Source organism: Typopeltis vanoorti, chromosome 8, assembly GCF_054136105.1.
Source record: "Typopeltis vanoorti isolate ZY-2024b chromosome 8, IOZ_Tvanoo_1.0, whole genome shotgun sequence".
NCBI classification, from domain to species: Eukaryota; Metazoa; Arthropoda; class Arachnida; order Uropygi; family Thelyphonidae; genus Typopeltis; species Typopeltis vanoorti.
The window spans coordinates 67,141,595-67,169,216 of NC_143556.1; the positions used below are offsets into that span (position 1 = coordinate 67,141,595).

At 33.7% G+C, this 27,622-nt stretch overlaps 2 protein-coding genes across 10 annotated transcripts in view; one reads left to right on the forward strand and one right to left on the reverse strand.

The window, feature by feature from the left end:
- LOC150104068 (USP6 N-terminal-like protein) overlaps nucleotides 1-27,622 on the reverse strand; it is a 615,889-nt gene that overhangs the window by 437,434 nt on the left and 150,833 nt on the right. The gene's annotated exons all lie outside the window — the stretch shown is intronic.
- The window catches only part of LOC150104069 (anoctamin-4), a 201,312-nt gene continuing 187,532 nt past the window's right edge, over nucleotides 13,843-27,622 (forward strand). Inside the window, exon 1 of the mRNA XM_090396392.1 lies at nucleotides 13,843-14,019. Within this exon, the coding sequence (XP_090252518.1) occupies nucleotides 13,843-14,019 (177 nt within the window). The remainder of the gene's footprint in view (nucleotides 14,020-27,622) is intronic.

Sequence of the window (27,622 nt, forward strand, 5' to 3'; positions counted from 1 at the left end):
AATATTCATTAAGCGCCGAAATATGCAGGGAGCATAATTTGTGAACCCCCACCAATGTGTTAATTTTTCATTAAATATAACAAAAAAGAAATAATAAAAATTAAACAAGTTTATTTTAAGATAAAAAATATCTACTTAGTCTTAATACATTTTAAATTTGTTTCATTATTTCACCCTCCCCCCCTCAACAAAACTAACGGCCCGAACGATGGCCACAGTTTGGGAAGCACTGCCTTAGACTATTAATTTCTCGCTTATTTTTACTACTACTACTAAACACAAGCACGCACCCACAGAAAGTGATCTCATACAAACCACCTCATATGTGAGCCAAGTACTAGAAGGTCGGTCGTAATGTAGAGGTTGTTAATCAGCTGATTAACAACCTCATGCATTTATTCCTTAGACCAGTGCTTCCCAAACTTATGGATGTAAAGGTCCCTTTGGAAAAATTAAATTGACAAAAAAAAAAAATGACTGTTTTTAATTGCTGACCTCTGAAATTCGAGCAATACTATGTAGCAGCACATTAACACCGCAAATATTTCCTCAGTATTTAGCTCACTCTTTTCTCTTTGTTACATATGAGAATTTTATGCGATTCAAAAGGAAAGAAGGGAGAGAGAGAGAGAATGAACTGAAACATTGTATTACGTAATTTATGGATGAATCCTTATGAAATATCACTGCTTGGCGCAACCCTAATTTCCTGCCACAATGCTATTTACAATAAATGCCGCTAGGATTGCAGTTGCAGCCACTCACAGTAGGCTGCAACTGTAATCCTAGCGGTCTAACGATTAATTTCACTTATATAATGATTAATTTTAATAATAACAATGAAGTATGCGAAATGTTGCGTAAATGGACTTAACAGGAATCTGCCTATCTAGATTTACCAAGCGAGCTCTTTTCTTTTTTTTTTCTTTTTCTTTCTTTTTTTTTCTTTTTTTTTACTAGGCTAACAGATGCATAAATTGGGCATCTCAGCTTATTACGAAAAATAAAACACATAATTGTTGTGCTATCATTTGAATTCAAGAAATCTCTTGCATACATACAAAGATAAGAATTTTCCGACCATTTTATTTTTTTAGCATTAACCTTTCACTGCGCAGTTAATGATTAATCGTCTTTTCCTCATTATTTCGGTAATCGAATATGCCGAATAATTTCCTGTAATTATTTTTTTTTCTTTTCTAATATGAAGATGAAGCATTTTATTACTCATTTCATGAGCAATTTCACCAGAAGCCTGAATTAGATAGAATGAAAAGCGGTATATAAAATAAGTGATCTTCGGACCGAAACTAAACACTGAGTGGCACTAGATCGATCGAACAATCGGACAATAATAACAACAGTCTACTTCAGAGGCCTATTATATAGTCTATTAATATGCTTCTATTCTGAATACAATGTTGTTATGGTAACATAACATTTGGGTATTCATGTATTCTATTCGTTAATAATAGCAGTATTATGCAAATTTAGATAATAACGAATAAGACATGAATGCTTATTCGTTATTATTACTTTTAATCGCTGCCTTCAAGGATGCAGGTGACCAGTTCAATTTTCCTTTCTCCCAAAAATCTGAATTCATACTTATAAATATCTATATTTATATACAGTTAGTGGTCAGTTTATATACTATACCTACCTACTTAACAGGAATGAGAATAATGTTACATAGGTGTAACTTATACAATGAGTGGTCAGTTTATAAGCTATATTTACCTAACAAGAATGAGGATCATATTAGATGGGTGTAATTTCTTTATACCTAAGAAAAAAAAATTAATTTGTTGAGATATGGACTCCACAAGCCATCGAAACATTCCACAGGGATGATGTAATGGCCCCTGCAAACTCGATCGTATTCCACAGGTGAATTATACTACAGTGATGAATATTTGTCTGAGCAGCTTGTCCGCAAGATTCATGAGAAATAAATAAAATAAATTTCGTGTGATGATACCGCGTTCCCCCTTTTTACGGTACCATCTAGTCCCCCAAATTTTATCCGGGCTCCGGAACCGGCATAGGCTGACGAATCAGACCTATGGCTGGGTCAGTATTCCTGACTGTAATCCGTGTGTCCTCAGACCGGTTTGCCTGCTTACGGGATGAAAAATACTATATAAGCTGGAGGAAAAAAACCATGCTGTCCACGCCCAAGACCGGTTAACTTGGCTATGGCAGATCCTTAAGCTCCTCACGTCTTTTACGGGAATCGAACCTAGGACACTCTTTCCCGAGGTATATGGTTGGGAAGCGCAAAGCCACTAGGCTAACCGCGCAGACTTCGTGAGAAATGACAACATGGAATGATGCTCAAAATGAGAGTTACGTTACCATACTCCATTGGCTTGTACAATCACCAGATTGCACAAGCCAATGTTTCTGACCATCTGACATTGGTCAGCAATGGGTTTTACCATCTGGATAGCCAAATAGACAGTATTTCTACTTTGCAACCAAGGCTGTTAAATTTTACTAATTTAACGTGAGAAATGGGACATGCAACTGAAGTTAATTAACCAATCTTAAACTGAAGTAGCCGGAGGGAGGGGGGGGGTACCGCCAACAAAATTACTTGTCAGTTACTTCGACACATGCAGCTGACACACATGATGAGGTTACTATTTCTCGAGCTTGAACTAACGGATGAAGGTTTTGAGAATTTTTCTAAGCAGAGAAAATTTTTCCAGTTCAACATGTATATTATCGTATTGATACTAAACGTTGCAGGTTATTTGTAATTTTCCTTAGAGATCAGAGATTTCATTTCATGACGGAAATATCATTCATTATCGCACATTTTCATTTTAAGACGGAGGTATCATACCATTATCACACATTTGAAAAATTCTGCAACTGTTTTGCCACCGTACTTAAAGGCATAAGGGGGGAAAATGAAGAAAACCTCTGCATGATTTATCATCAGCGCTAGAGAGGAGGAATAGATACTGCCTGCATACTGAAATGATAGAGTTTCTTGTAGAGAGGGATGACCTCTAGTTCGTTTATTGAATTTATAAAATTACCAAATACCATACTCTCATTGAATGTGTGCTGCACTTGTTCTAAATTATCCATTAGCTTTTGTACATTGGAAAATTCATAACCAGATAATGTACGTATGATACGAGTGATGTACACAGGCAATTTTGTACTTTACTGTAGTAATGATATTGCAAAGCTACAATCCTTGAATGAACTCCAACGCCCAATATAAATAGTTCAGATCCCTCACACACTCTCTATATACAGTGCATTATATATTACATATATTACAAAACCAAGAAGGCTTGGGTAAGCCCACGACCTAAGCATTCTTGGTTCTGTAACCATAATTAGGATAAAGTTGTTCGTATATATATATATATATATATATATATATATATATATATATATATATATATATATATATATATATATATAAGTTTATTGTGGCATCTGGTACCAACACGTAACAAGCAAATCTTTTAACTCTTGTAAATTACGAGTATATGGTTGAACCGCCGTAGAGCGGATGTGTTGTTCCAAACTCCATATGCTTGATTGGATTGATGTGTGGGGAATTTGAAGGTCAGGGAAATACCTGGGAGTATTCTTCGTGTTCCGCGAATTATTTTCGCACAATCCGGGTAGTGTGGCATGGCATATTATCCTGCTGAAAGAAAGCACAACCAGAGGAGTTGTGCCTGATTGCGTTGCCATGAACGGATGTGCCTAGTCTGAAATGATGTTTAGGTAGGTGGTAGACGCCATAGTTTCCTGCACTTCTTAGCAGAACATTGCGTAAAGATTTACACTGTCTCCACTCTCCATTGGCTTGTCCCCCCCACACACACACAGTGCATCCTGGTGCCAGCACTTCCTCACTAAACGACGCACACGTATCCGACCGTCCACATGGCGCAACAGGAAACGAGATTCATCGAACCAGATGACCTTCTTCCACTAAAGCAAAGTCCAGTTTTGCTGCCAGCGTGCCCATTTAAGGTACCTTCCGAAGGTGAATCGAGGTTAGCATGGGTACTCGGAGCGGCCTGCGGCTACGCAGTCCGATTTGCAGCAGGGCTCGATGTACTGCATATTGTGACATATTACATCCATCACCAGTATTCAAATTACTGGCGAGTTGCGCCACAGTTACCCTTCTATAGGCTCGTATCATCCGGGATAGTCTTCGCTCACCTCGAGCATCGATGAACCTTGCCGCGGTTCGTGGTTTTTCCCTCCTCTGACCACTTTTTGGAGGTGCTCACCACGCTGACCATGAGCATCCCACAAGTCTTGCCATCTTTAAAATGCTCTGACCAAGTCGTCTGGTCATCACAATTTGAGCTTTGTCAAATTCGCTTAAGTCCTGTCATAATGTTTTGGCTCTTCGGTGTGTGTGCGTGTGTGTTATTGCAGAAGGGTGGCGCAAATACTGATGCAACTGGTATCTCTGCAGTGGTGGTGAAGTTGCAAAAGGTAATAAAAAGAGATCGCATACAGAACTGGATTGACACAGAATTCATAATTTGAAATGAACGGTATAGATTTACTAAGGGAAGGTCATGCTTGAGCAACTTGCTCCCATTTTATAATGTGGTCAAGGGTCGAGTTAAATAAGGGGAATGGACACACTGTGATAATTTTGGACTTTGCTAAAACTTTTGACAAGATTCAGCATGGAAGGCGGTTGCATAAGTTTGAGAATTTGGAATTAGATTATAAATTACTAGTTTGAATAACAGGATGGCTGAATGACAAATATCAAAAACTGGTTATAGGAGACGCGAGTGCAATATTTGAGGTGACGACTGGTGTAGCTCAGGAATCAGTCTTTGGTCCATCGTTATTCAGTCTTTACATTAATGACATTGAAAATGATATAATGGTGACATACACAGCTATTTGTTGATTTTTCAAAGATAGGAAGAGTAATCAGGAATGCAAATTCCATGCAATACTTGCAGATTTGAATAGGTTAGAATTGTGAGCATGTGAAAATGGCTACCAGTTCAATGTTAGTAAACATAAATTATGTACTTTGGTGTAATGCGATAATTGCGTATTTTATTGGTGGGATTATGCTAGAAGAAACTGACCAAGGCATCTTGGAGTTTTAGTAGATAGAAAGTTGAAGTTCGGGGGTGGGGCTATATAGCAAAAACTGCGAATACAGCTGATGTTAACTGCAATGCTGAAACACTGATATGAAAGAATAAGAAAGTCATTTTGCCCCTACAAGGCTTTGATACGTCCTCATCAACTACTGCGAGCAGATTTGGTCTCCTAGTTTTTTTTTTTTTTTTCGTAAGGATTTCAAATTGCAATGAAATTCATTATTCATTCAGCCTCCCTGAATAACTTTCGAAACGTATAAAATGAATCTAATTGGTTTGCTTACGCACCTAAAAAATGGCAGTTATGGAAAGAACGTTTTGAACTATAGGTCCGTAAACTACAGCCCGCGGGACTGATCCAAGTGTGCCGCTAATTATTATTATTGTTAAGGCCCGCGAGTTAAGGATTGTTTTCAAACATATTTCGTCACAGAAATAAAACTGTCGCTCAATATCCACAAGGCTGCGTTAACATTAACAATATTATTAGTGAATATTGTTAATGTGAACACAGCCATGACCATTTATTTGTTTATTATGTAGCCGCTTTCGTGCCACAAGTATAGTTAAGGCAGTGACTATGTGTTGCAGTCCCGTCACCGCGCGGTGCCAGTGACGCTGCTCGCTCGCACACACACACACACACACACACACACACACACACACACACACACACACACACACACACACACACACACACACACACACACACAGTGTTACTAACTTACAGTGTTCTGAGTACCACGAATTTCTCGTCAGTAAATATTGCTACATATTTGTTAATATTCATATTTGGTAGTACGGAAAAGACATTTTCAAAGATGAAATGTGTGTCATCTTGTTGCAGATCTGTCTTATCTGATGAGCATTTACAATCGATTCTGTGACAGAGAAGGAACTAGAACTTTGAATCCCAGTTAAGCGAAATCATGTCTCTTACAACAGAAGTCCATGCTTCTCATTAATTTCTTAAAAATATGTTTATACACAATAACATATTGTGTTTGTTATTTGTTAATAAAAAAAGTTCTTAAATTTTAATTTTTATGTTATACATAAGTGCACGATATCCTAGGTTTTAGAGGGTCCAAGAAACACGCGAAATAAGTAAAGTCCAGCATTTATCTGTCATGATTATATTGATGTTTAAGAAGTCACTTGCGTGATCATTTCGTTCCGCAAAATTACACCAGCCCACCTTTATTTGTCGTGCAGCTGAAAAACTGAACAAAATAATTTATTTTATGTTTTATCAATATATTGATTATTACTGAGTACTTATTTGACTTTTATATATTATTTATTTTATTTATTATTATTATTATTTTTTTAAATAGTTTAGGTTATTCTGAGCTTGTTACTGAATCTCGTTTTCTTGCGACATTCTCATTAATGATGAATAACTAACGGTGCCAGAAGGCGATTAGTTACGGAATGTTCAATATTCCTCAAGGCAACTAAGGCCACAGGAACATGTATAATGGTGTTCCATTACTGCATTCTCTTGCCGGTTTGTCTGTTTTAGGAGGGGAAAAGATTCGTTTTCTCGAAGCGATTTCCCTTCAAGCTAATTCATTTTCAGGTGAAAATTCAATATTCTTTTAGCATTCCAGATAAACTTAGAGCAGGAGTATTTACAACCAGAGATGCATGTAGTGCTTATTAAGCTATGGAGGCGCTTTGTTAATAGGAATCACGGTAACAAAATCAATATTGCAATTACGATTATAAAATCATCATCATGCGTATCAAGGATTTAGGCCTAGCATGGCCTGTTCCGGCCTTAGAAGTCATCGTTGAATCGTTTAAGACGACGTCCTGGTTTTCTTTTTCCTAATGGCTTGTACTTTAAGGCTTGTTTTGGTAATCTTTCTGTTTTCATTCTTTGAACGTGTTCCATCCATTTATGTTTATATTTTTTAATTTTTTTCTATTACTGGTTCTTGGTTAAATTCTTTCATAATTTCTTCGTTTCTTTTGTGATCAAATAGGGTATACTTTTGCAGTCATAAACTTCATTTCTGCCGTTGTTAATCTTTGTCTTTTTGTTTTATTGTCCAGATTTCGCTTCCATACATTAAGACTGGTAGGGCTAATGTATTGTATACTTTTAGTCTGGTTTGTTTTTGAACTAGGTTTGGTTTAAATATAGCGAGTTAATTACACCTGTTATTTTTAAATATTTTGCAATTTTTAAGTTTATATCCTTTTCATTTTCATATGTGATCATGCATCCTAGGTAGTTAAATAAATTCACTTGTTCTAAGATCTTGTTATCTATTACTATTTTAGTTCTTGCTGGATCTTGTCCTTTAAAGGCCATAGTTTTTGATTTTTCTGTTGATATTATCATACCATAATCTTTGGCTATCTTATTCAGATCTAAAATAGCTTTCTGTAAGTTATCTTCAGAATTTGTAATTATTATTTGATTGTCGGCAAAAAGGAGAGTGTTTAAGGTTCACTGTAGGAGAAAGTTTAATTCCTTGATGTAAATTTTTATTCCATTTTATTATTATTTCATTTAAGTAGATATTAAAAAGAGTTGCTGAGAGGGGACATCCCTGTCGGACCCTTTGGTTTATCTCTCTCGTATATGATAGCTCGTGATTTAATCTTATTTGTATTTGATTATTTTCATATATACTTGTGATAGCTTTTAGGATATTATTTGGTATTTGTCTTTCTTTTAATATGTTAAATAATATGTTTCTTTTAACTTTATCAAATGCTTTTTCAAAGTCAATAAATGCAATATGTGTTTCTAAATTGTATTGCCTTCTTTTCCCTATTATTAATTTTAGGCAAAAGGCCGGGTCTATACATGATCGTCTTTTTCTAAATCCATTCTGTACTTCTAAAATAAAGTTTTCGGAATATTTAATTAGTTTGCTATTTAAGATTCTGCTATATATTCTGTAACAGGAATTTAGTATACTGATACCTCTATAGTTTTTCAGGGTGTTCTCTATTACCCTTTTTAAAGATAGGAATCAAAATTGCTTTTTTCCATTCTATTGGGGGATACCAGTTTAATAAATTTTATTTAAAAATAATAAGAGTCTTTCTTTGAATCTTGTTCCTGCATATTTATATAGTTCTGAACCTAGCTTATCTTCTCCAGGTGATTTTCCATTTCTTGTTTCTTTCATGCTGATTTCTAATTCTTCTTTAGTTATTTCCTTTTTATTTTCGTTAATTGTTTGCCAGTTGTCTTTTTTAAAAATATTTGTCTGTCCACAATCTTGTGTAGTAATTTAGAAATTCTTCTCATTTTAATTCGGTGTTTAATTTTATGTTTTCTTTGGTATCTGCATTTAAGTGTTTCAAAATCTTATATACATTGGGTCTTATTTTCTATAAATCATGTTCTAAATTAGAAACAAATTTGTTCCATGATTCTCGTTGTCTTTTTCTGACTTCTCTTTTAGCTATGGCTCTTATTCTTTTATATTCTATTTCTTCTAATCTTTTACTGCTTAACCATTTGTGATAGGCTTCTTCTTTCTTTTTGATTATTTCTTTGATTATATCATTCTAGATCTTCAGTTTTTCCCTTTTATTGAATTTGTTGGTCTTTCCTAAGCTTTCATTTCAATGCATTTAGTATCGTTTTTATATTAAGCCATTCTGTTTCTATTTCTTCATTTTGTTTTATTTTATCTAGATATTGGTTAATTCTTTGTTCATATGGCCATTGTACATTCAATAGTCTAGTTTTATAAACAAATGTTTCAATTTTTCTTTCTGTTCTTGTTTCTTGTAGCCATTTTGGTGGTAATCTTAATTTTATTTTAACAAGGAAGTGGTCACAGCTTATTTCATATCCTCTGTGAACTCTAGTTAGAGTTCACATCCAGTGAAAATTTTGATGTCTTTTCATTTAATATAAAGTAATCTAACATTGATTTCCATCTTCTTGCTGCCCAAGTATATTTATGTATGTTTTTATATTTATAGAAGGAATTCATTATTTTTAGGTTATTATAAACTACAAAGTCAATCAATTTTTTTACCATTCCTGTTTAGAGTATGTTCTCCATGTATTCCTATATTATTATTAATTTTCGTGTTTCCAATTCTTGTATTTAAGTCTTCTCCTGCTAAAATTACGTAATCATTTTTATTTATTTTGTTATATGTGTTTTGTAGCTGATTATAAAAATCAATATTATCCTGTTCTCTTCCTTCTTCCGGGGCATATAAACCAATTATTGTTAAAAAGCCTCTATATATTTTTATTCTAGCTTCTATTATTCTTTCATTCCATAATTTATAATGTTTTAACTGTTTTTAAAGGGAGTTATGAATCCAAATCATGACTCCTGCTTGTGCTTTTTTGGTCTCTGTGGACTCCACTGTATATCACATTAAAATTTTCTGTTCTCATAGTTCCTTTTAATTTCTTTTTTGTTTCAGTGATTACTGCTATTTTAAAATTTCTTTCATTTAATAATTGGTCTAGTTCTATTTCTTTATATGCTATTCCTCTTACATTCCAGTTTGCTATGTGTATTATATTTTGTCGTTTCCATTTTTGTTTTATCTTTTCCATTCCAGGGTCGTTTCCCATAGATTCAATCCGATTATCTTTTTCTGTCAGCTTACAAGTAGAATTATGTTCTCCATGTCAGGGGACTAGCCTGACGATGGAATAGTTCAATAGTAGGGCTGCTACCTTAAGGCTTCTGAACTAGCCTTCTTCCGAATTTAAACCCATACGATTATAAAATAAGTACATTTATTTTTCGGAATTAGAGTACTATTTATGAGTCTTATCAAAAAGAATATTCGGTTTGTCTATTTATTCATTATTATCAAATTACAAACACTTTTTAAATCTTTCATGTTATGATTGAAAAACTTATCAATGAAAAACGTATGTACAGTAGTGATAAAAAAAATCTACACATTTAGATTGAAGAATCTTCTTTAACATATGCATATGTTAAAGCATATTAACTTTATGCATATTAATATTCGATATATATTTAGTTTCTTAATTTGTCTGGTTATTTATCTAATGCATTGTTGCATAAACTTTATTAGGCATAGTTTTGCATCTATACCTCAAGATTTATTACATATTTGAGCTAATGTCAAGAAAATATTTCAGTTATTAGCAGAAATTAACCTAGCAGAACATTTCCTATCAAGCTAAATAAATAAAAAGACTTCCATAAGATGAAATGCATTAAAAAATGCAAAATAAATAAAGAAATAAAATAAAAATAAAAAAATTGGTCGAAAACTTTTCTTCGACCTTGCAGCAATCTTTTGATTTCTTTACCTTATCGGAAATATTTTAATGCTGTTTTAATTCTGCTAATAACTGAATAGTAATCAAATGCATTTACATGTCGATAAGAGATTATATTTTTACAGTGGCTCTTCTTATTCCTTTTATCATTATTGTTATTTTCTTTTTTGTAATTACTATATATTGCTATATATGTTTGTGTCTAAATTATTTTCAGGGGCGAATGCTGGTCTTGAAATTCACTTGCTCTCTTGTTATCATTCAGGGAGTGAGAGGTGTGATTGAAATCTGATTATCGGAATAATGAATTACAGATAACCCTCGTATAACGCGGATGTTAGGTTCCATAGAAATGTCGCTTTATATAAATCGCGTTATGCGAGACTCAGATCACATACAAAAAGTAGGGTTATGTTCCAAAATCGTTTTTTTTTAATATATATATATAAACAACAATGACATATCCAACAAAAAATATTTTAATTTAATTCAGGTAATTCATGTAAGTTATGAAAACATATAAACTATGACACAAACGCATAGTATAAAATTATAAAAATTACAAATTGTAATTAAGCTTCATTGCACGTAATGCATAAATGTTTTAGGCAAAATAAAAATAAGGGCATATTTTAATCTTTCATAGCACGAGGATTTTAGGATTGGTTAATAAACACTAGTTTTGTCATGTAATCACCTGATGCATTACTACAAAACAGTAGAGTAATTCTGTCTTTGGAAACTTTGAATCTAGGAGCTGATCTTTCATTTTTCGAAATATAGGTGCGTTTTGGCATTTTTTTTCCAATATAACCTGGATTCATCAGCATTGAACACCTGATCTGCAATGTTTATAAACTTTGAGAGTTTTTTGTTCAATAAGATTTCCATCCAAAGGAATTTTCTTTTGAGTGCATCTTCTTTCCAGTTAATTAGAGATTTCTTCATTTTTCTCTTAGAAAATTACGTACACTAGCAACGAGCTTTGCACTTGCCGTTGACCCAGCAATAAACACTTTCTCGGATTTTATGTTCATTGTGTTTGATTGTTTGAATTGTTGATTCGTTTAAATTCAAAGTCCTTGCAATGACTCCTGGTTTTTCTACATTTTTCAACCGATCCACGATTTTAATTTTTTTCTTCGAGAGAAATTTTTTTCGAGATGAATTTTCTTTTAAATATTAATTTTTTTTCCTTTTCAATGCAATTTGTGGCCATTACTATAAAAATATTTTTTTTACATAAAAAAGCATTACATATTAATTATGTATGTAACTCACCAGAAAATAAAGTGCTCCGCTTGATATAACGCACTTATGATTTTTAATGCGCTTTCCTGGCAGAAGACGAAGACAATTTTCAACAATAAACACTTTATACGGTATACAATTGACGCACATGCGTGCTAAAGGGTGTTTGCCCTAATGTAAATTCGCTACTTATAACTACCTGCGCGATACGGGCAGACACAAATTTAACGAAGGTAAAATTTGATTTTTAAGTCGCACGGTGAAAAATATATGAAAAGATAAAGGGTTACTACAATGTCTAGACTGTGTTTTTGTCAAAACCGCGTTGTATAAGTACTGCGTTGAACAAAGATTACTACAATTTGTAGACCGCGTTATATTGAAACCGAGTTGTACTTAACCGCGTTATATGAGGGTTACCTGTACTGACCATTTAAAACTATATATTTAGAAATTTATGTACATTTAATCATACAAATACAACATTTATTTTACAAATGATATTCTATATTTTTCAATTTAGCTACTTGAATACAAATTCTACCCTACGGTTCTTCTTTATGAACTGGTCAATAACATCGTCATAAAAAGTTGGTTGTAACTTAATTTTCCCAAACAATATGCACACTTGTAAAGGTTGCTGAAGCTCACTGACTAGAGCTACGTTGACTGCGTATGGCCTGTGGTTTAAGCAACAGAGTGAGACGACGTGAAATGGCTATGCCCGCGCATGAAATCACGGCGCTGCTGCGAGGACCTGTAAGCTCCTACAACCGAGCAAGCCAAGGTAGCTTTGACTAGACGAGCAAGCATCGGCCTTTGATACACAACGCAAATGCTCAATTATTGCCGCGCAAGCTTAAGACGTCTTCGCGTCTAAAAAATAAAAGCCTAAATGGAATGCTCATAAATGCATGCATTTATTAAGAAATAAATACTACTTCTTTCTCAATTAATGAGCTTGCGCAGCAAGCATTGCAAGCATGGAGAATTCGCCACTGATTATTTCGTTCCCACGAGTAAGATATACAACTTCCAGTACAGATTATTGTAGTTATAGCGACTTAAATTAGGAACGCTCTTCTATAAAAAATGCTAGATCTAATCATCTTTACTTTCCTCCATCCTTTAAAAATATGAATTCATATTTTTTTAGAGGGCTCATTCGGTTGGTTTCAGTTAAATCAACTGAATGACAACCACGGAGTCAAAATTTACTATTATACGTGTCTTGCATGGCCCTAAAACAATTAATTTAAGCATTCAAAGATATGTTTTAGGTTAACTTGCTATTTAAATTAATATATTAATATTACCGCACTGATACAGATGACTGTACTAGAGCACAGAATAGGAAATGGAAATAGATGTTTCCATTTCCTATTCCTTTTAAAGAATAAAGACAGCTAGTCATTGTTGGCTGTTTTGGATTTACTGCCGAAGCAACTAAGGCTATGATATAAGTGTATTATGTCTGCAAAGTGCGTGTGTTCTTCTGGTCGGTTTTCCTGTTTTACGGGATGAAAAACTCTGCCACCTCTGTATACGAAAGGAGAAAAAAATGTGATGTACCAGCAATATTTATTGCGCTGGCAATCGATCGCATACCAAGCTTTCTGGAAAAGAAATAGTAAAATTCTAAGTTAAGGACAAAGTATGCTTTGATGTGCTAAATGTCTCGTTTCCGGGACTACGATAATGACCTGCATGTTGGTTTTGAAACATTCGAGACATGAAAATTGGTGGGCAGTAACTGGTACCCACATCTCTGTAAAAAGTTTGAATAGTCTTCAGTAATTGTTCTGCCTTGACCTTGGTTGCTTTCACTACTGATTTCCACTATCGACCAAAGAGTAATGATGGGAAGATCACAATGTAGTACGCAGCACATATGATCAGAACAAACATAAAACTCCTATGAATATCTTTTGTTTTTATTTCACAGTGGATGGAGCGCACTTCACCTACTTCCCTACTGGTGAGCCTACTTGTTGATTGTCTCTACCATTTAAGTAGTCTCCAGGGTAACAGTCGTTCTAACGTCAACACGCGTATCTAAGTACTGCGAAAAGAGAACTCGCAGCCACTGACTGCTGCCAATGCGAAAGGGATCGGTTTGTCGACCTGCACGTGAGCAGTGATGGATCCTCAGGGTGAGTGGATCATGAACTACAATGCAGCAGTGCTCTGACATCGTTTACTAAAATGATGAGATCTACATCTTCTCTTCTTTCTTCTCTTACGGATGCGGACGAGAAATACGAACTTCCTGTTCTAGATACGGCCAGATCAGCAGTATCCATGGTAGAGGATAGAAATAAGTCGGTGACCGACAGAAGGGGTTCACTCTCCATCAGTTCGCTATCGTTTATATCAAGACAGGTAAGGTTACACAAATAGTTCACATAGGTGTGTTATGATGATATGCACAAGTTGCAAACGTTTCCTTGTAATTTTTTAAAAAAACTGTCCTAAAATAATGAAGGAAAGATTAGCATCATTGAATTTCTGTATCGTATAAAACAGCTGATGTAATAGTAATGAACTTCTCAAAAAAAAGAAATAGTTTTGAAACGAAATATAAGTCATCTTTCACTGTATACATGGCAAGGTACTGTTATTATTAGAGATAATAACACATCGCTAGAGCAGTCAGAAGAACAACGTGTGCCCTTTGAAATTCTATTTTAAAGTTGTTCTCGTCCTTTGTGATGATATAACGATAATATACTAAAAACCTTTTATTTATAGAATAGCGTTATATATATATTTTTTTTTTTTCATAAAACACAAGTACGCGAAAAGTATTTATAAAGACATTCCAAGTGAAGGTGAATTATGGAAGAGGCAGGATTTTTCCTCCAATAAAAGGCTTATCACTAATAAAAACAGAAATTGGCCAAAGAACACACAGAATCGGCAGATATAATTTAATTTACCTCATCGCTTAAACTGCCTTGGTGATTCTAAAGAATAACATTAAAGATATATTTCTGTTATGTAAGAAACAAGCCGGTGAAGAATGAGTATGCAAATTTTCAGATGCAAATTAAAATTTCACCCATGATTCCAAAATATATCATATTTTGGAATCATGGGTGAAAGCAGTGTGTTTGTCAGAGGGAAAAATCCATCTTTAATTCTACTAAGGTTTAGCAATTCGTATAAGAAAAAGTAACATTTCCATTTTCATAATAGGAGTGGTAGCATCAAATTTTCAAACTGTTTGCTACTCTGATAATCAGATAATTCAACAACTTCAAACAGAGACTAGCGTGCCAGATATTTGTGCAAAATAACAGTTTTTGCATTATTTACAATTGCTATTCAGACGTTAAGCTCATAAAACAAGTAGATCATATCTTTAAATTGCAAGCGTTCTCTGCTCCGTTTGTCTGTTTCGTAAAAAATAGAGTTTACCAGCTGGCGAATAGCTGCACACTACACAAAACTAATACTTTTATTTAATAAAAATAGCTTTCTAAACAAAAATCTGTTAACTTTGACAAAACACAGATATTTTAAGAAACACAGCAACACTAATCATTTATGAAATTCCTACTTATTTATTTCGATATATCATTAAAAATGGATCTTGGGCGAGTAATATTATTACGGGCCTAGTTATTGCATCTATAAAATAACACAATAAACACGTGACAATTTATGTTGTATTATAAACTTTCGGTAATTACGTGCTGAACACTGCTTCATATGATTCACACTTACGCCAAATATGCAGAACGCAGTTTAATTTTTTTTAAATGTGAATCCCACCTATTAAGATTGTAAACTAATAGTACATTAGTATTAGTACCATGGGTGGATAAGGGTTAGATAATCCGGATACTCTGCGACAGAAGAAACAGAATTTTTTCAAACCACTTCAGTGCCCCAATAAGCCGGGGGGGGGGGGCATCAGACCGGGAGATGAAATTAAACTACCACAAAAAGACATTCACAAAACATTCATCTGAGGCTGAATTCGAACCCCCATAGCATGTTGGCTGGAGAGTGAGTACACTATCCATTCGGCCAATCAATCCCGCTAACCTTTCGTTTATTAACTAAACGGATGTATTTTTTTTTTCTTGTTTGATTTTTCGTACTATGCATGCGCCGAAATTATAGTTATTTTATATACATTTTGGGTTAGTGCAGTACTACTTTGAAACCTTAGAGTAAATTTAGGATGGTGCTGGTATGATTTCTTATTTGAATAAGGACAATTTCCGACAAAAAAAGAAGATAAAAATAACGAGCTCATAAATATTAATATGCAATAATAGCTTTTGTGTGCATTAATAATGATAATGAGATACTTTTGAAAATTCTATTTTTATTTATTTTTTCAGTAGAAGTGATTGAAAAAATAAATAAAAATAGAGTGCAATGAACAAAATGCAGAACAGAACAGAACCATGTTCTAAGGTTTGTTTCTTTGACTTACATGGCAGTAAATAAATTCATACTTTTTTTTTGTTGTTGTTTTAAAAGGGGTTAAAATGCCAAACCAAATGTGCAAAATGGAACTGCCATTATCGAAAAAAAAATTAATAAAATAAAATAAATAAATAAACGAGCAAACTGGAGAAAGTTAAAGACAGGAGAGTTTTTCACGATCAGATATTAGGTTATCCTAACGTACCAGTTAAGAAACAGGGAATCCTTATTAGGTGTTGCTCTTAATATATGTACCTCTGCGTATTTACCGTGACCAATGGAAACGTTATTTCTTAGGAGGATGGGGGAAGTAGAAATACACTTATCTTGGGAGACTAGAGCGACACCTACGCAAGATCATAAAAGGAATATCTCGTTAACCTCAGAGGACAGAGAGAGTAACACTTAGAAACACTAGCTCAGAGGCGTATCGTCAAACGACTTCGCGATGTTTGGGTGCCCACGCATCGCAGTAGCTGTTATGATTTGTTATGCCATTCGTTGCTGTGTGAATTTATATGAATTTCAAACTAAGACTGAATCTTTTTAATGCATACGAATGAAAAGGTACAGAGTAAGTGCATGTGGAAAGATTATGAAAACTATAACGAAATCGGACAAAAAGACAAACAAAAAAAAAAGTTCTCAGTGAACTTTGTTTAAAATTGCATAGACGCGTTCTTTAAGCTGCGTGCTTCAGGTTTTAATCTCTTTCGTATTTTTATTAACTTAAAAGGCGCCAGGTAAAAAAGCGATAAATAAGACTTCGGTGAGGTCACTAAGATAGTAATGCCCGTTGTATTGCTTTCTAAAAGGAAGTAAAAACAATTCTCACCGAGTTTGCGACAGAGTACCAGTATAGCAAGACTTGTTTGAGAGCCTCAGACACTTTAAAAGTTTCGTAGCCTGATAAATAGTTAACTAGATAAACAGATAAATAACCTGTATGAAAATAATTTCCACATAGGTTATTTGTTTCGTTTTTCATCCATACTGTGGAAGTAAAAAAGTTTTGGTTGAAATTTCCAATTTAAATCAAAACTAAATTTAGTCAATAAATTTTAATCGGAATTTAGTACCGAATTTCACTCAACTCCATAGAACAAAATGAAAGAAATTGCAAAGAATATGAGCAAAATGCAGAACAGAACAGAACCATTGTTCTAAAAATATTGCGATCTTATGCTGAGATGCTGTGCTCGGCATGTTTGTATTTATTTATTATTTTTTTAGACGTTCGCTAGGTTAATTCGACTCCACTTGGTGGGTGTTTCCTTGACATGTAAAAATTGATCTCAGAGTACTTCTTACTTCCAACTCCTTTCTTAAGCTTTCAGTGAATTTGCTCGCGTGATTGTCAGACACGTCCCTAACCAAAGAAAGTACTACTAGTATACGATGGTAAAAGCCTAGCAAGCGATACACTAAGTTTCTCGCAGCAGCTTTTATAAATGCAATTTCTAAGTGAAAGTCATAGTAGAACACGCTCAGTCTCTTTATACCGGCATAAATTAGACCGAGTGGATAGCATACTCACTCTTCCACTTAAATCAATGCGAGCATAGAAGTTTGTGAATGTTTTAGGTGACAGATGGATTTCATCGTCCGGTGTGAGATCATCAACCTGCTTATTTAGAAACCAGTGGCTCGCAAAAAAGCTAATTAGATGTTTGGTCTCTAGAGTACGGTTTCTGGATTATCTATATACCCTTAGCCCATCCACTGATACTAATGTACTATAGGATCACAGTTTTTCATGGATTAGACTCACATAAATATACTGTAGATATATAAAAAACTTGATGATTTATAAACTGGATATGAAATCAATTGTAAATTTCACAAGCAGTGTATTTGGGATAAAGTACTATAAATTATAAGACGGATTCTAATCCAAACTTGTTAACTAAGGTTTAAAAACTCCAATACGTAATTGAATATTAGGTCTTTTCAGTAGTCCTAAAGTTTGTAAAACTCTGCAACAAAAGCTTTATCTTTAAGTACTATATTTAGTTTCCATTTTTGTCGTTTAATGGCCTCTTATTGACAACAAAATTACATTTTAATGACATGTTAATAATTATGGACTGAATCATATTACGGTCACACAAAAATTAATGTTGTTTATTAAGTTATTTAGTTGATGTATACGGGTATTAAGTTGTTGTTTATATTAAGTAAAAATCTAATATTTATATTTTTCATTTCGTAAATTAATTTTCCAAATTAAAATCCAATTTAGTTGGATTACAACAAATTTAAATTCCCTATTAACAAAAATCACGAAATCCTTGTATTTGTTGACTATTTCTAAAGCCTGTATAGATATAAAATCGATATGTCATTGTCAAGTATTAAATTAAAAATTGTTATTAAGGCATCGCCAACAACTCGTTTTTAGCATAGTGAAGAATCCTCTTGATGTGAGTTATAGTTTATTATGAATAAAGTGAATACGGAGAATAATAATATTCCCCACAGTCTTTATAACTGCGTATGAATAGGGTGGCAGTTAATAGACTTCCTGTTGTGTCTATTATTCGAGTGTGCTGTTCTGACAGGCTTGCCAGTTTTGCGAGATAAAAAGCCTTGATAAAAAGAAAATATATCTACCATCACCGTTATGAGACCAGATAACTCTATTTCAACTGAAAATCTTGATAAAGGCAGGTTCGCTTCCTACACGCGATTCGAATCCATGTTTTTCCAACAAGAGGGCATCGTCGATACCAAGTGAGCCACGAGAATACAAGGGTGAAGGAATTCCTTAAAGTAATTAGTTTGAACCTGTTCGCATTTCCATAAAGAGACATAAGTCCCTCTGCTTACAGAGCTTATTAGCGAGAGAGAGAGAGAGAGAGAGAGAGAGAGAGAGAGAGAGAGAGAGGGACTCCTCTTAAAAATCTATTCAGTAAGAAAGGAATTTTATTTCTAAGGAAAGAACAAATTTAGACATCCTTATTTTATTGGAAATTTTAATCCACACAAACACGTTCCCACGAACTTACGAACTTGATAAAGGTGACCTTTATTTGAACTTAATAAAAGGTGACCTTGATCAAGTTCGACTATGAAATGGTTGAAGAAAGTAGTTCAGATTAAACCGTCGGAGTAAAAACAGATCGAATATAACTTAGTGAAATGGTTATAAACAGCTGGAAATCAAGTTCGTGATGACGCTAATGATTGAGGCACAAACTGAAAAGTCAATATAATGCATGCGATGGTACTGAACTACATAATAGTTATGGCTCATCCGTTGTCAGAAAATAGAACATAGCGTGTCCAGTAAGCAACAGAAATATCTTTTCCCTTCAAATAATAGATGATATGATCCGCAGCTATATTTGTCACATTCTGTGAGAATCAACACCTTGAGATCACGTGGGAAGAGAACCGCGATATCAATACTTGATTGAATAATTCAGTCAATATAGTTGCCTACCAAAATCACATTTTACATATACTGTGTATGTGTGTGTGTGTATATATATATATATAGTTTTATTTTCCCCAATATTTAATATAACATTCAGGTTGTGACGGCATGGGTTGAAGAAATAAAAATGCAAAAGTTAGCCTGGCCTGCATAGAGTCTCCATAATAATATTCGGTGTTCATTTTGCAAGGCTTTATGACAAAGGATGGTATTCCAAAGTAGGAAAAGCATTAACACATAATAAATTACAGGCATCACACTAACAGATGGGAATTCTTTACACTATTGTAAAAAATTCCCCCATACAAATGACATTAAAAAAAATGCCCAAGTAATCTGAAGAGTTTATTGTGATTCGCTAGGTCGTATCACATCTTTTCAACCGTCTACTGTCCAATCACGGAAAAATCAAACTCAAGGATTTTCTTCGAGTTTGATTTTGATTTGAATTTGATTTCTTTTGATTTTGAGCAGCGCTTTCAAACCAAAGCACTGTTAGGGGTGTTTACTAACAGAGCAGCGCGATGACATTTCGATTTTTTAATGACATTAGCGTCGATTAATAATGAATGTTCAATGTTCAATGTGTGTTGAAATAGCAAGAACAGATTGAAGATTAACATGACAGTCAGTGAAATCATTAGAAATCAGATAACTGTAAATCAAGTCCTGTTTCACTATTTGCACACAGCTATAGGCAATTAGCGATTAGCTTACCCCTTACCTTTCTAGGCTACTGTTACATGTGATTGGCACAGAAAAAATGTATTTGCCTCATTTTTCAACACAGTGTGTGTTGAAAAATGTGTGTGTGTGTGTGTGTGTGTGTGTGTGTGTGTGTGTGTGTGTGTGTGTGTGTGTGTGTGTGTGTGTGTGTGTGTGTGTGTGTGTGTGTGTGTGTGTGTGTGTGTGTGTGTGTGTGTGTGTGTGTCTTCAAGTCACTTTACTTTTAAAAATATGCAGATCTCCAAACGTGATCAGATTTATTTTCTTAAGTTGACTTGCACCTCATTTCTTTCCTGGTACTAACACATCTCAGCTATAGGTTCGGCAGCCTTCACAAACTAGGTACATTGTCCAGCTCAAAATACGGCTTCTTACCTGTACAATTGCTGACATAGCATAAATCCCCAATCCTCCCAGTCTTGGAAAACTGCTCACACATTTTCGATGGTGAAACAGAATACTTCCGTAGGAAAGCTTTATGCTACCCAAGAGATGGTAATTCGATGTTAAATTATGACCCCCCTCACCTCTCTCTCTCTCTCTCTTTCTGTCTTTCCCTTTCACAGACGCATCCCAATCACTCTCTCAGAGACTTTCTTTTTATGTCTCTATATGCATTTTCATGAACAATGTCTACTGAACTTACCGAGGCTATAAAAACTGGAATAGTTGCTTGTCAACTTCTGTTTACTATCCAGTTTCAAGCTTCCTGCACCAACTTTTCTTCCTCTATGTTTCATTTCAGATACTTTTCTTTGGAAGAATCTACCCCATTCAGTCTTTACTATACGCTACAACCTTGAACTGTTCAAGAAACGTGTGAAGAGATTACTTATTTCTCTTTAACCTCTTGCTCACACAGGTATGATACAGGTTTTGCAACCTTTTGTGTGTGGGTTTGATAAATAAATGAAAGAAAAAATTCATCAATTTTGTGAATTTTAAAAATAATTATTTTTGTTCAAAAGATCTCAGAACAGCAAATAAACTGAAATAAAATAAAATTTTTCTGTTTTCAAGTCTTCTCGCATATAATGGAAGATCAATTAAAAACAGATTTAGATATGATGCTGTTATGAAATGGAAAATAATGACAGATTGGTAAATGAAAGCATCCAAGTTGTTAAAACAGAAAATAGGTACTACCGAAATGTATTTATATTCAGAGCATATAACAAATAATCGTTTTTCTTAACACGAATGCATTCAAGGACTGTTTATTTACGTCAACGCTTTTCCGATCCATTTTTTCTACTGCTCATGCATCCTACTCGATAAGTGTATATTTATTTAAGATTGAATAGAGTGAGCTCTACTTATCTAACGCAGCTTTATATTACGATTTTAGAGAATTTCCTTATTTTTAGAAGTGCTGACGTCCTTATGAAAACTTAAACCCTATACAAGAGAAATGTTAATAGACGAAACGAATGCTGCGCAATTTTACTTAAGTTTAAGTAAGCTGCAAGAAAAATTCACAACGCTTCTGTGGTATTGGCATTTTGCCAAGTAACTATTTCATTTGCGAACACATTGCGTGTCTGCCATAAATAACACACACCCGCATACGCTTCACTAAAATTCTTTTTTTTTTCTTTAACAGTTATAAAAACTCAAAATCGGCTAAAAGCTTTATCAATATATATTAAAGCGTCCAGCTATCTCTGTCAGTAGCGTACGCAGGAATGGGAATAAGATCTTTTATTCATGGGATCTCCCTTAAGAAGGATACTTCTATGCTGAAATATCGTCACATCGAAACTCTGTGCACCGATATATCAGTCAACTAGTTAATCTGTTCGAAGTATTTCAATAATCCAAAGGAAAGATAATTTGAATAAAATCTTCAATTTGATTAACATAAAGTAAACATAAATTTCAATGAGTAAAAATAAACATGGAGGCTGCAATTAAATGGTCTATCTTTGGGTCTTAGTCTAAGGTACCAAACAAGTTTTTCTATTAATAATAAGATACGGGGTCTAGAAATTGTTCAACAGAATAGTTGAAGAAAATCTATGTTCTACATTTCTTTCATTTTTCAAAAAAAAAAAAGAGAAAAAAAATCACGATCAGGTGTGTGTTTTCTAGTTCCACGTTTGTTCATTCTAATAAGAACAAGGATGGATTACGACTGGATTTTTGGTTTTCTCTCTCTCGTTGTGTTTCGAAAAAAGAAAATGCATTAAGCACCTATTCATTCGTTTTTCTGCTTGTCTTTACATAATCAGTACATTTTACGGACATTCCGTATTTGGAATCAGTTATCTGAATATTTGTTTGAGGGGAAAAAAGAGTACTTCCGCAACAAGTGGATAGTATTTTTTATTTTTATTTTTAGGTTGGTTCAATTTTGATTTGTGGATTTTATTTGTGTAAAATAATTCGAAATGATATTAATAAATCCGCTGGAATGCTATTAAGAAATGCATTTAAAAAAAATTTTTTTTTAGAACTAGTTTTCAATGATTTCCTTACTTGGCTTGATGGAATTTCAAGAAATTTGGTATTCGGGATCATTAAAATCTACCAATCTCCGTTTAGTACTGGCAAAATTAAACAAAATGCGATATGTCTATAATATATAACTCCAAATACGGTCAAAATGTTTTATTAACGATTAAAATTATAATAACGGAATAACTCACGTGAAAATTTATTAGTAGAATTTTCGCCCGAGTTTCACAGGCATCTTCAGTACATGTATAAAGCTAATTAAACAATAACTGACAATTCCAAAAGGCGCCACCTAAGTACTAATGTAAGATAACTTTTAGGTCAATAAATTTCCTAACTTATTTAAAAATAAAAAATAAATAAATATATATATATATATATATATATTTCAAAAAATATATTTAATGACTCCAAGACCGAGATAACATATAAAGATTTTAATGATAAATACTACTAGTTTCGGCATATAGCAGCCTTCTTCAGGTATTTATAAAGGAAAGGAATACTAATAAACAATGAATTATTTAAACAAACTGGAAATTACAGGTAAAAATTGCCTCACATAATCGATACATAAAAACGTTGTATTTTTCAAGTTGTTCCAACTGGCGTGCCATTGTTTGTTGCAATTGTGCGTGCAAGTTCACGTGAACGCCAATATTGAATAACTGCAGCATGGCTATCTGGAATGTTAAATAACTTAAATTATTATTTAAGTGGACCGGGTTCAGTAGGATTTCCCTTGATTCTACGATTTTCCTTTCAAACTCATCTTCACAGCGAAAAATATTCTGATCTATTCCAGCATACAGAGTGGCTTTGTTGGTCATCATTAGGATTATTTGAAAAAAGAACATGACTGGATAACGCAGTTGCATGAGATCTTTTGTATGAGATGTCTCTCTTATGCTCTTCTATGCGTTGTTCAATAGATTTGTTAGTTTGACCAAAGTATGGGATATTGCAATCACACCACAATTTATATACTCCAGGGTACTTAAGGTTGTGATGAGTAGGTTTTGGATGGCTGATTAGAGAGCGGATTTTTGGAAGTGTGGTGAAGAAGGTCCTGATATTATATTTTTTAAGTACTTGGAACAAGTTGAAAAATACAACGTTTTTATGTATCGATTATGTGAGTCAATTTTTACCTGTAATTTCCAGTTTGTTTAAATAATTCAATGTTTATTAGTAGTCCTTTCCTTTATAAATACCTGAAGAAGGCTGCTATATGCCGAAACTAGTAGTATTTATCATTAAAATCTTTATATGTTATCTCGGTCTTGGAGTCATTAAATCTATTTTTTGAAATGTATAACAACCGAGTAAAAGCTGATCGCCACACACACATATATATATATATATATATATATATATATACACACACACACACACACAATTAAAAAGTAAGGAAAGATTAGCTGATTTATAAGGTACTATCTCCCACAAAGGGGACAGACGTAAACCATCGGATCTGTTTAAGTTAGGAGAGTGGAGTAAAGTTTCACATGTTTCTTTTATAAAGCCGTTCCATAAGGAACCGACTTTTGTAAAGGACTCTTGTCTTGTTCCAATGAACTCTATGTCTAGTATTGATGGCATGTTCTGAAAGTCCGGACTGTCCAGGTTAAAGATATTGAATATAAGACGGGTGTTCTTCTAGACTCTACAGGGGTGGGGAACCCCTCGCCCGCGAGTCTATTTCAATTCGCCCCTTTGCTGATGTACTCGTATGTACATGTAAATAAAATTTTATAATAACTTAAATTTGTTATAATTAAATTTATTTAAATTTAAATAATTAAATATACAAAATCAAAAATAACTATATTACATGAAATATGATCGTCATACGTCTGGCAACCATCAAATCGAGATGGTTAAAATAAAAAGAAATCAGGAGCATTTCTCGCGGACAAAGCTCAGACTTTCTCTGATTGGTTGCTTCCCAATTACCGCCATGACATTTTCCCGCGTGTCAAAACATATTGACTTTTGACTTTGTTTTTCTCATGCAGTACTGCGAGTGCCTTCTAATTAACCAGTTGACAACTTTATTCAATTTATTTTTTTAAATGGCAACTTGTAGTGAAAAGCGTAAAAGAAGTGGTGAATGTGCACTGCTTTGTGAAAAATGGACAGAACTATACTTCTTTATTGAAATTAATGACAAGTGCATTTGTCTTATTTGTAACGAACATGTTGCAGTTTACAAAAAATATAATCTTGAACGACATTATTTGAGTAAGCATAAGAAATATGAAAATTTAAAAGGATCAGAACGTTTAGACAAGATAGCGACTTTGAAAGAAAAATATAATCAAAAGCCAATCTCTTTTTAAAAAGCTTATTCAGGAAAGACCATCTATAACTCAAGCTAGTTATGCGTTGTGTGAGCAAATTTCTAAAAAACTTAAAACCCATAATGAAGGCGAGTTTGTGAAAGATTGCATCCTTACTGCCATCGAGATTTTATGTCCAGAAAAACTGAGTTTGTTTAAAAATATTAGCCTATCAAGAAGAATTGTTTCTGACTATATTAAAGATATCGCTGATGACATCCAAACTTCTTTGAAAGTATATTCAACAGAATTTGTGTTTTACTCATTAGCCATCGACGAGACTACTGATCTGTCAAATACTGCACAAATGGCTACATTTATACTGGGAATAACTACAGATTTCAATATATGAAAAGAATTCCTTGCTTTAAAATCAATGAAGGGGACAACTAAAGGTGAAAATTTATTTGAAATGGTCAATTCAGCATTAAAGGATTTCGATTTACCGTATGAAAAACTGAGTGGTCTCGCTATAGATGGTGCTCCATCCATGGTAGTGAAAAAGGGCTCGTGGCTCTGATTAAGAATGAATTTAAGAAATGTCAATTGAACCCAAATACTTTAATTGTGTGCCATTGTTTCATTCATAGGGAAAATCTATGTGCAAAGTCACTCAAGATGAACAGCGTCATGAATGTAGTAACAAAGGCCATTAAGTTGATAAAAAGTAAAGGGTTGAACAACAGGGAATTCAAATAGCTTGAAGCCGAATATGGGGATTTATGTACCATTGTGAAGTTAGTTGGCTAAGTAGAGCTCAAATGCTCAAGCAATTTGATGAACTTAAAGACGAAGTGAAAATTTTCTTGGACATTAAAGGTGTCCCCATTAAAGAATTGGAGGATGAAAAGTTTCAAATTGATTTAGCATTTTTAGTAGACATAATTAATCATTTGAATAATATAATTTGAAATTATAAGGCCCCAATCAGCTAATTACCTCTTTGCTCACTCATATCAATAGCTTTGAATCGATGCTTCAATTATTTCTTACCCAACTGAAAAAAAAAACCGCTTTACACATTTTCCAAAATTAAGAGAGCACAATCCAAACTCAACAAGTAAGTATGTCGATGAGTGTCAAAGTGTTTTGAATCAATTTCAAAGAAGATTTGAAGATATAAAAAATCAAAGAATTGAGCTAAAAATATTTGAAACACCTTTTGATATACGCTCTGAGGAAGCTTCCGATTTCTTGCAATTAGAGTTGACTGATTTGCAGTGTGATAACACTGAGATCAAAATATAGTAATCTGCCTATATTGGACTTTTACAAATCTACTGATTCTGAGAAATTCCCTTCTTTAAAAAATAACGCCTTAAAAATAGCTTATCAATGCGAGCAATTTTTTTCAAAATGAAGTCTGGCAAAAAATCACCTTCGTACAAGACTCACTGACGAAAATCTTGCCAATGAATTACGAATAGCCATCTCATCAAGAGCGGCTAATATTTCTAAGCTTTCACAAAAAAAGCAGTTTCAGCCTTCTCACTAAAAAGTTTAAGATTAAAGGTAAGCTTCATTAACTTTGATGAAATATTTATTATGCTATTATTGCTTTAATAAAGTTCCCAGTTAAAATAAAATAAATATCATTTTTTAAATAAATTAAATATAGCCTTTGCTTGATTGTTATAATTATATGTCTACACAATTGTAAGTAAAAGATACCATATCAGATGAGAATGTTGCACATTTACTTATTGAGATATATATTGCACACTACATACACTATATGTAAGAGTTAAAATTTGCCAGTCGTCCGCGGAAGTTTTTAAATTAGCAATTTTCGCCCTTGATACTAAAAAGGTTCCCCACCCCTGTTCTAGACGAATAGAAGCAGATCTTTTCTGTTTGTCCGAAATAAGATAATCTACAAGAGCAAGGAATCTGGTAGACACTTGGATAACTGAGATGTGGAAGCTTGTCCTTTGGAGAAGTGAGAAAGGTGGAGATTTTTCTGAATGGTCGAAAGGCAACAAAAATATTTAGTGGTTTTAAAACTTTTGCTATGCGTTCACTAATGTCTTGCACATAAGGGATAGGAATACGTGTTATTTCTTCTGTATTTGAAGAGGAAGACATAAAACACTACTCATAGCTCTTTTGATGAAGGAATTCTTATATCCATTAGATAAAAAGGAGGAAATAATATATTGCAATGCTTTCTGTAATAGACCGTCTGAAGAACAAAAGGAGTGGGCCCGATGAACCAGTGTTTTAATAGTTCCTGCCTTTTGACTGGGATGGTGATGAGATTCAGCATGGATATAATGGCCTGTATGAGTCTTCTTCCTATGTTTTATTAACCACCATACGACTTTTGAACCATTTCAAACTGAACAATTTCAAGTGAATTGACAACCTCGTTGACTGAGTATAGTGTTTTTGTTTAAAAAAAAAAAAAAAGTTCGAATCCATTTTGTCATGGATGTTTTTAACTGTCCTTGTGATGTCACTTGTGAATTAAAAAAAAATGAAATAAAATAATCATCTTTAGTCTCTCGGAGTAAGGTTTCTGAATTATCTAACGATTAGCCTATCCATGGAAGCACTTAATGTGCTAGGCGGTTTCCCC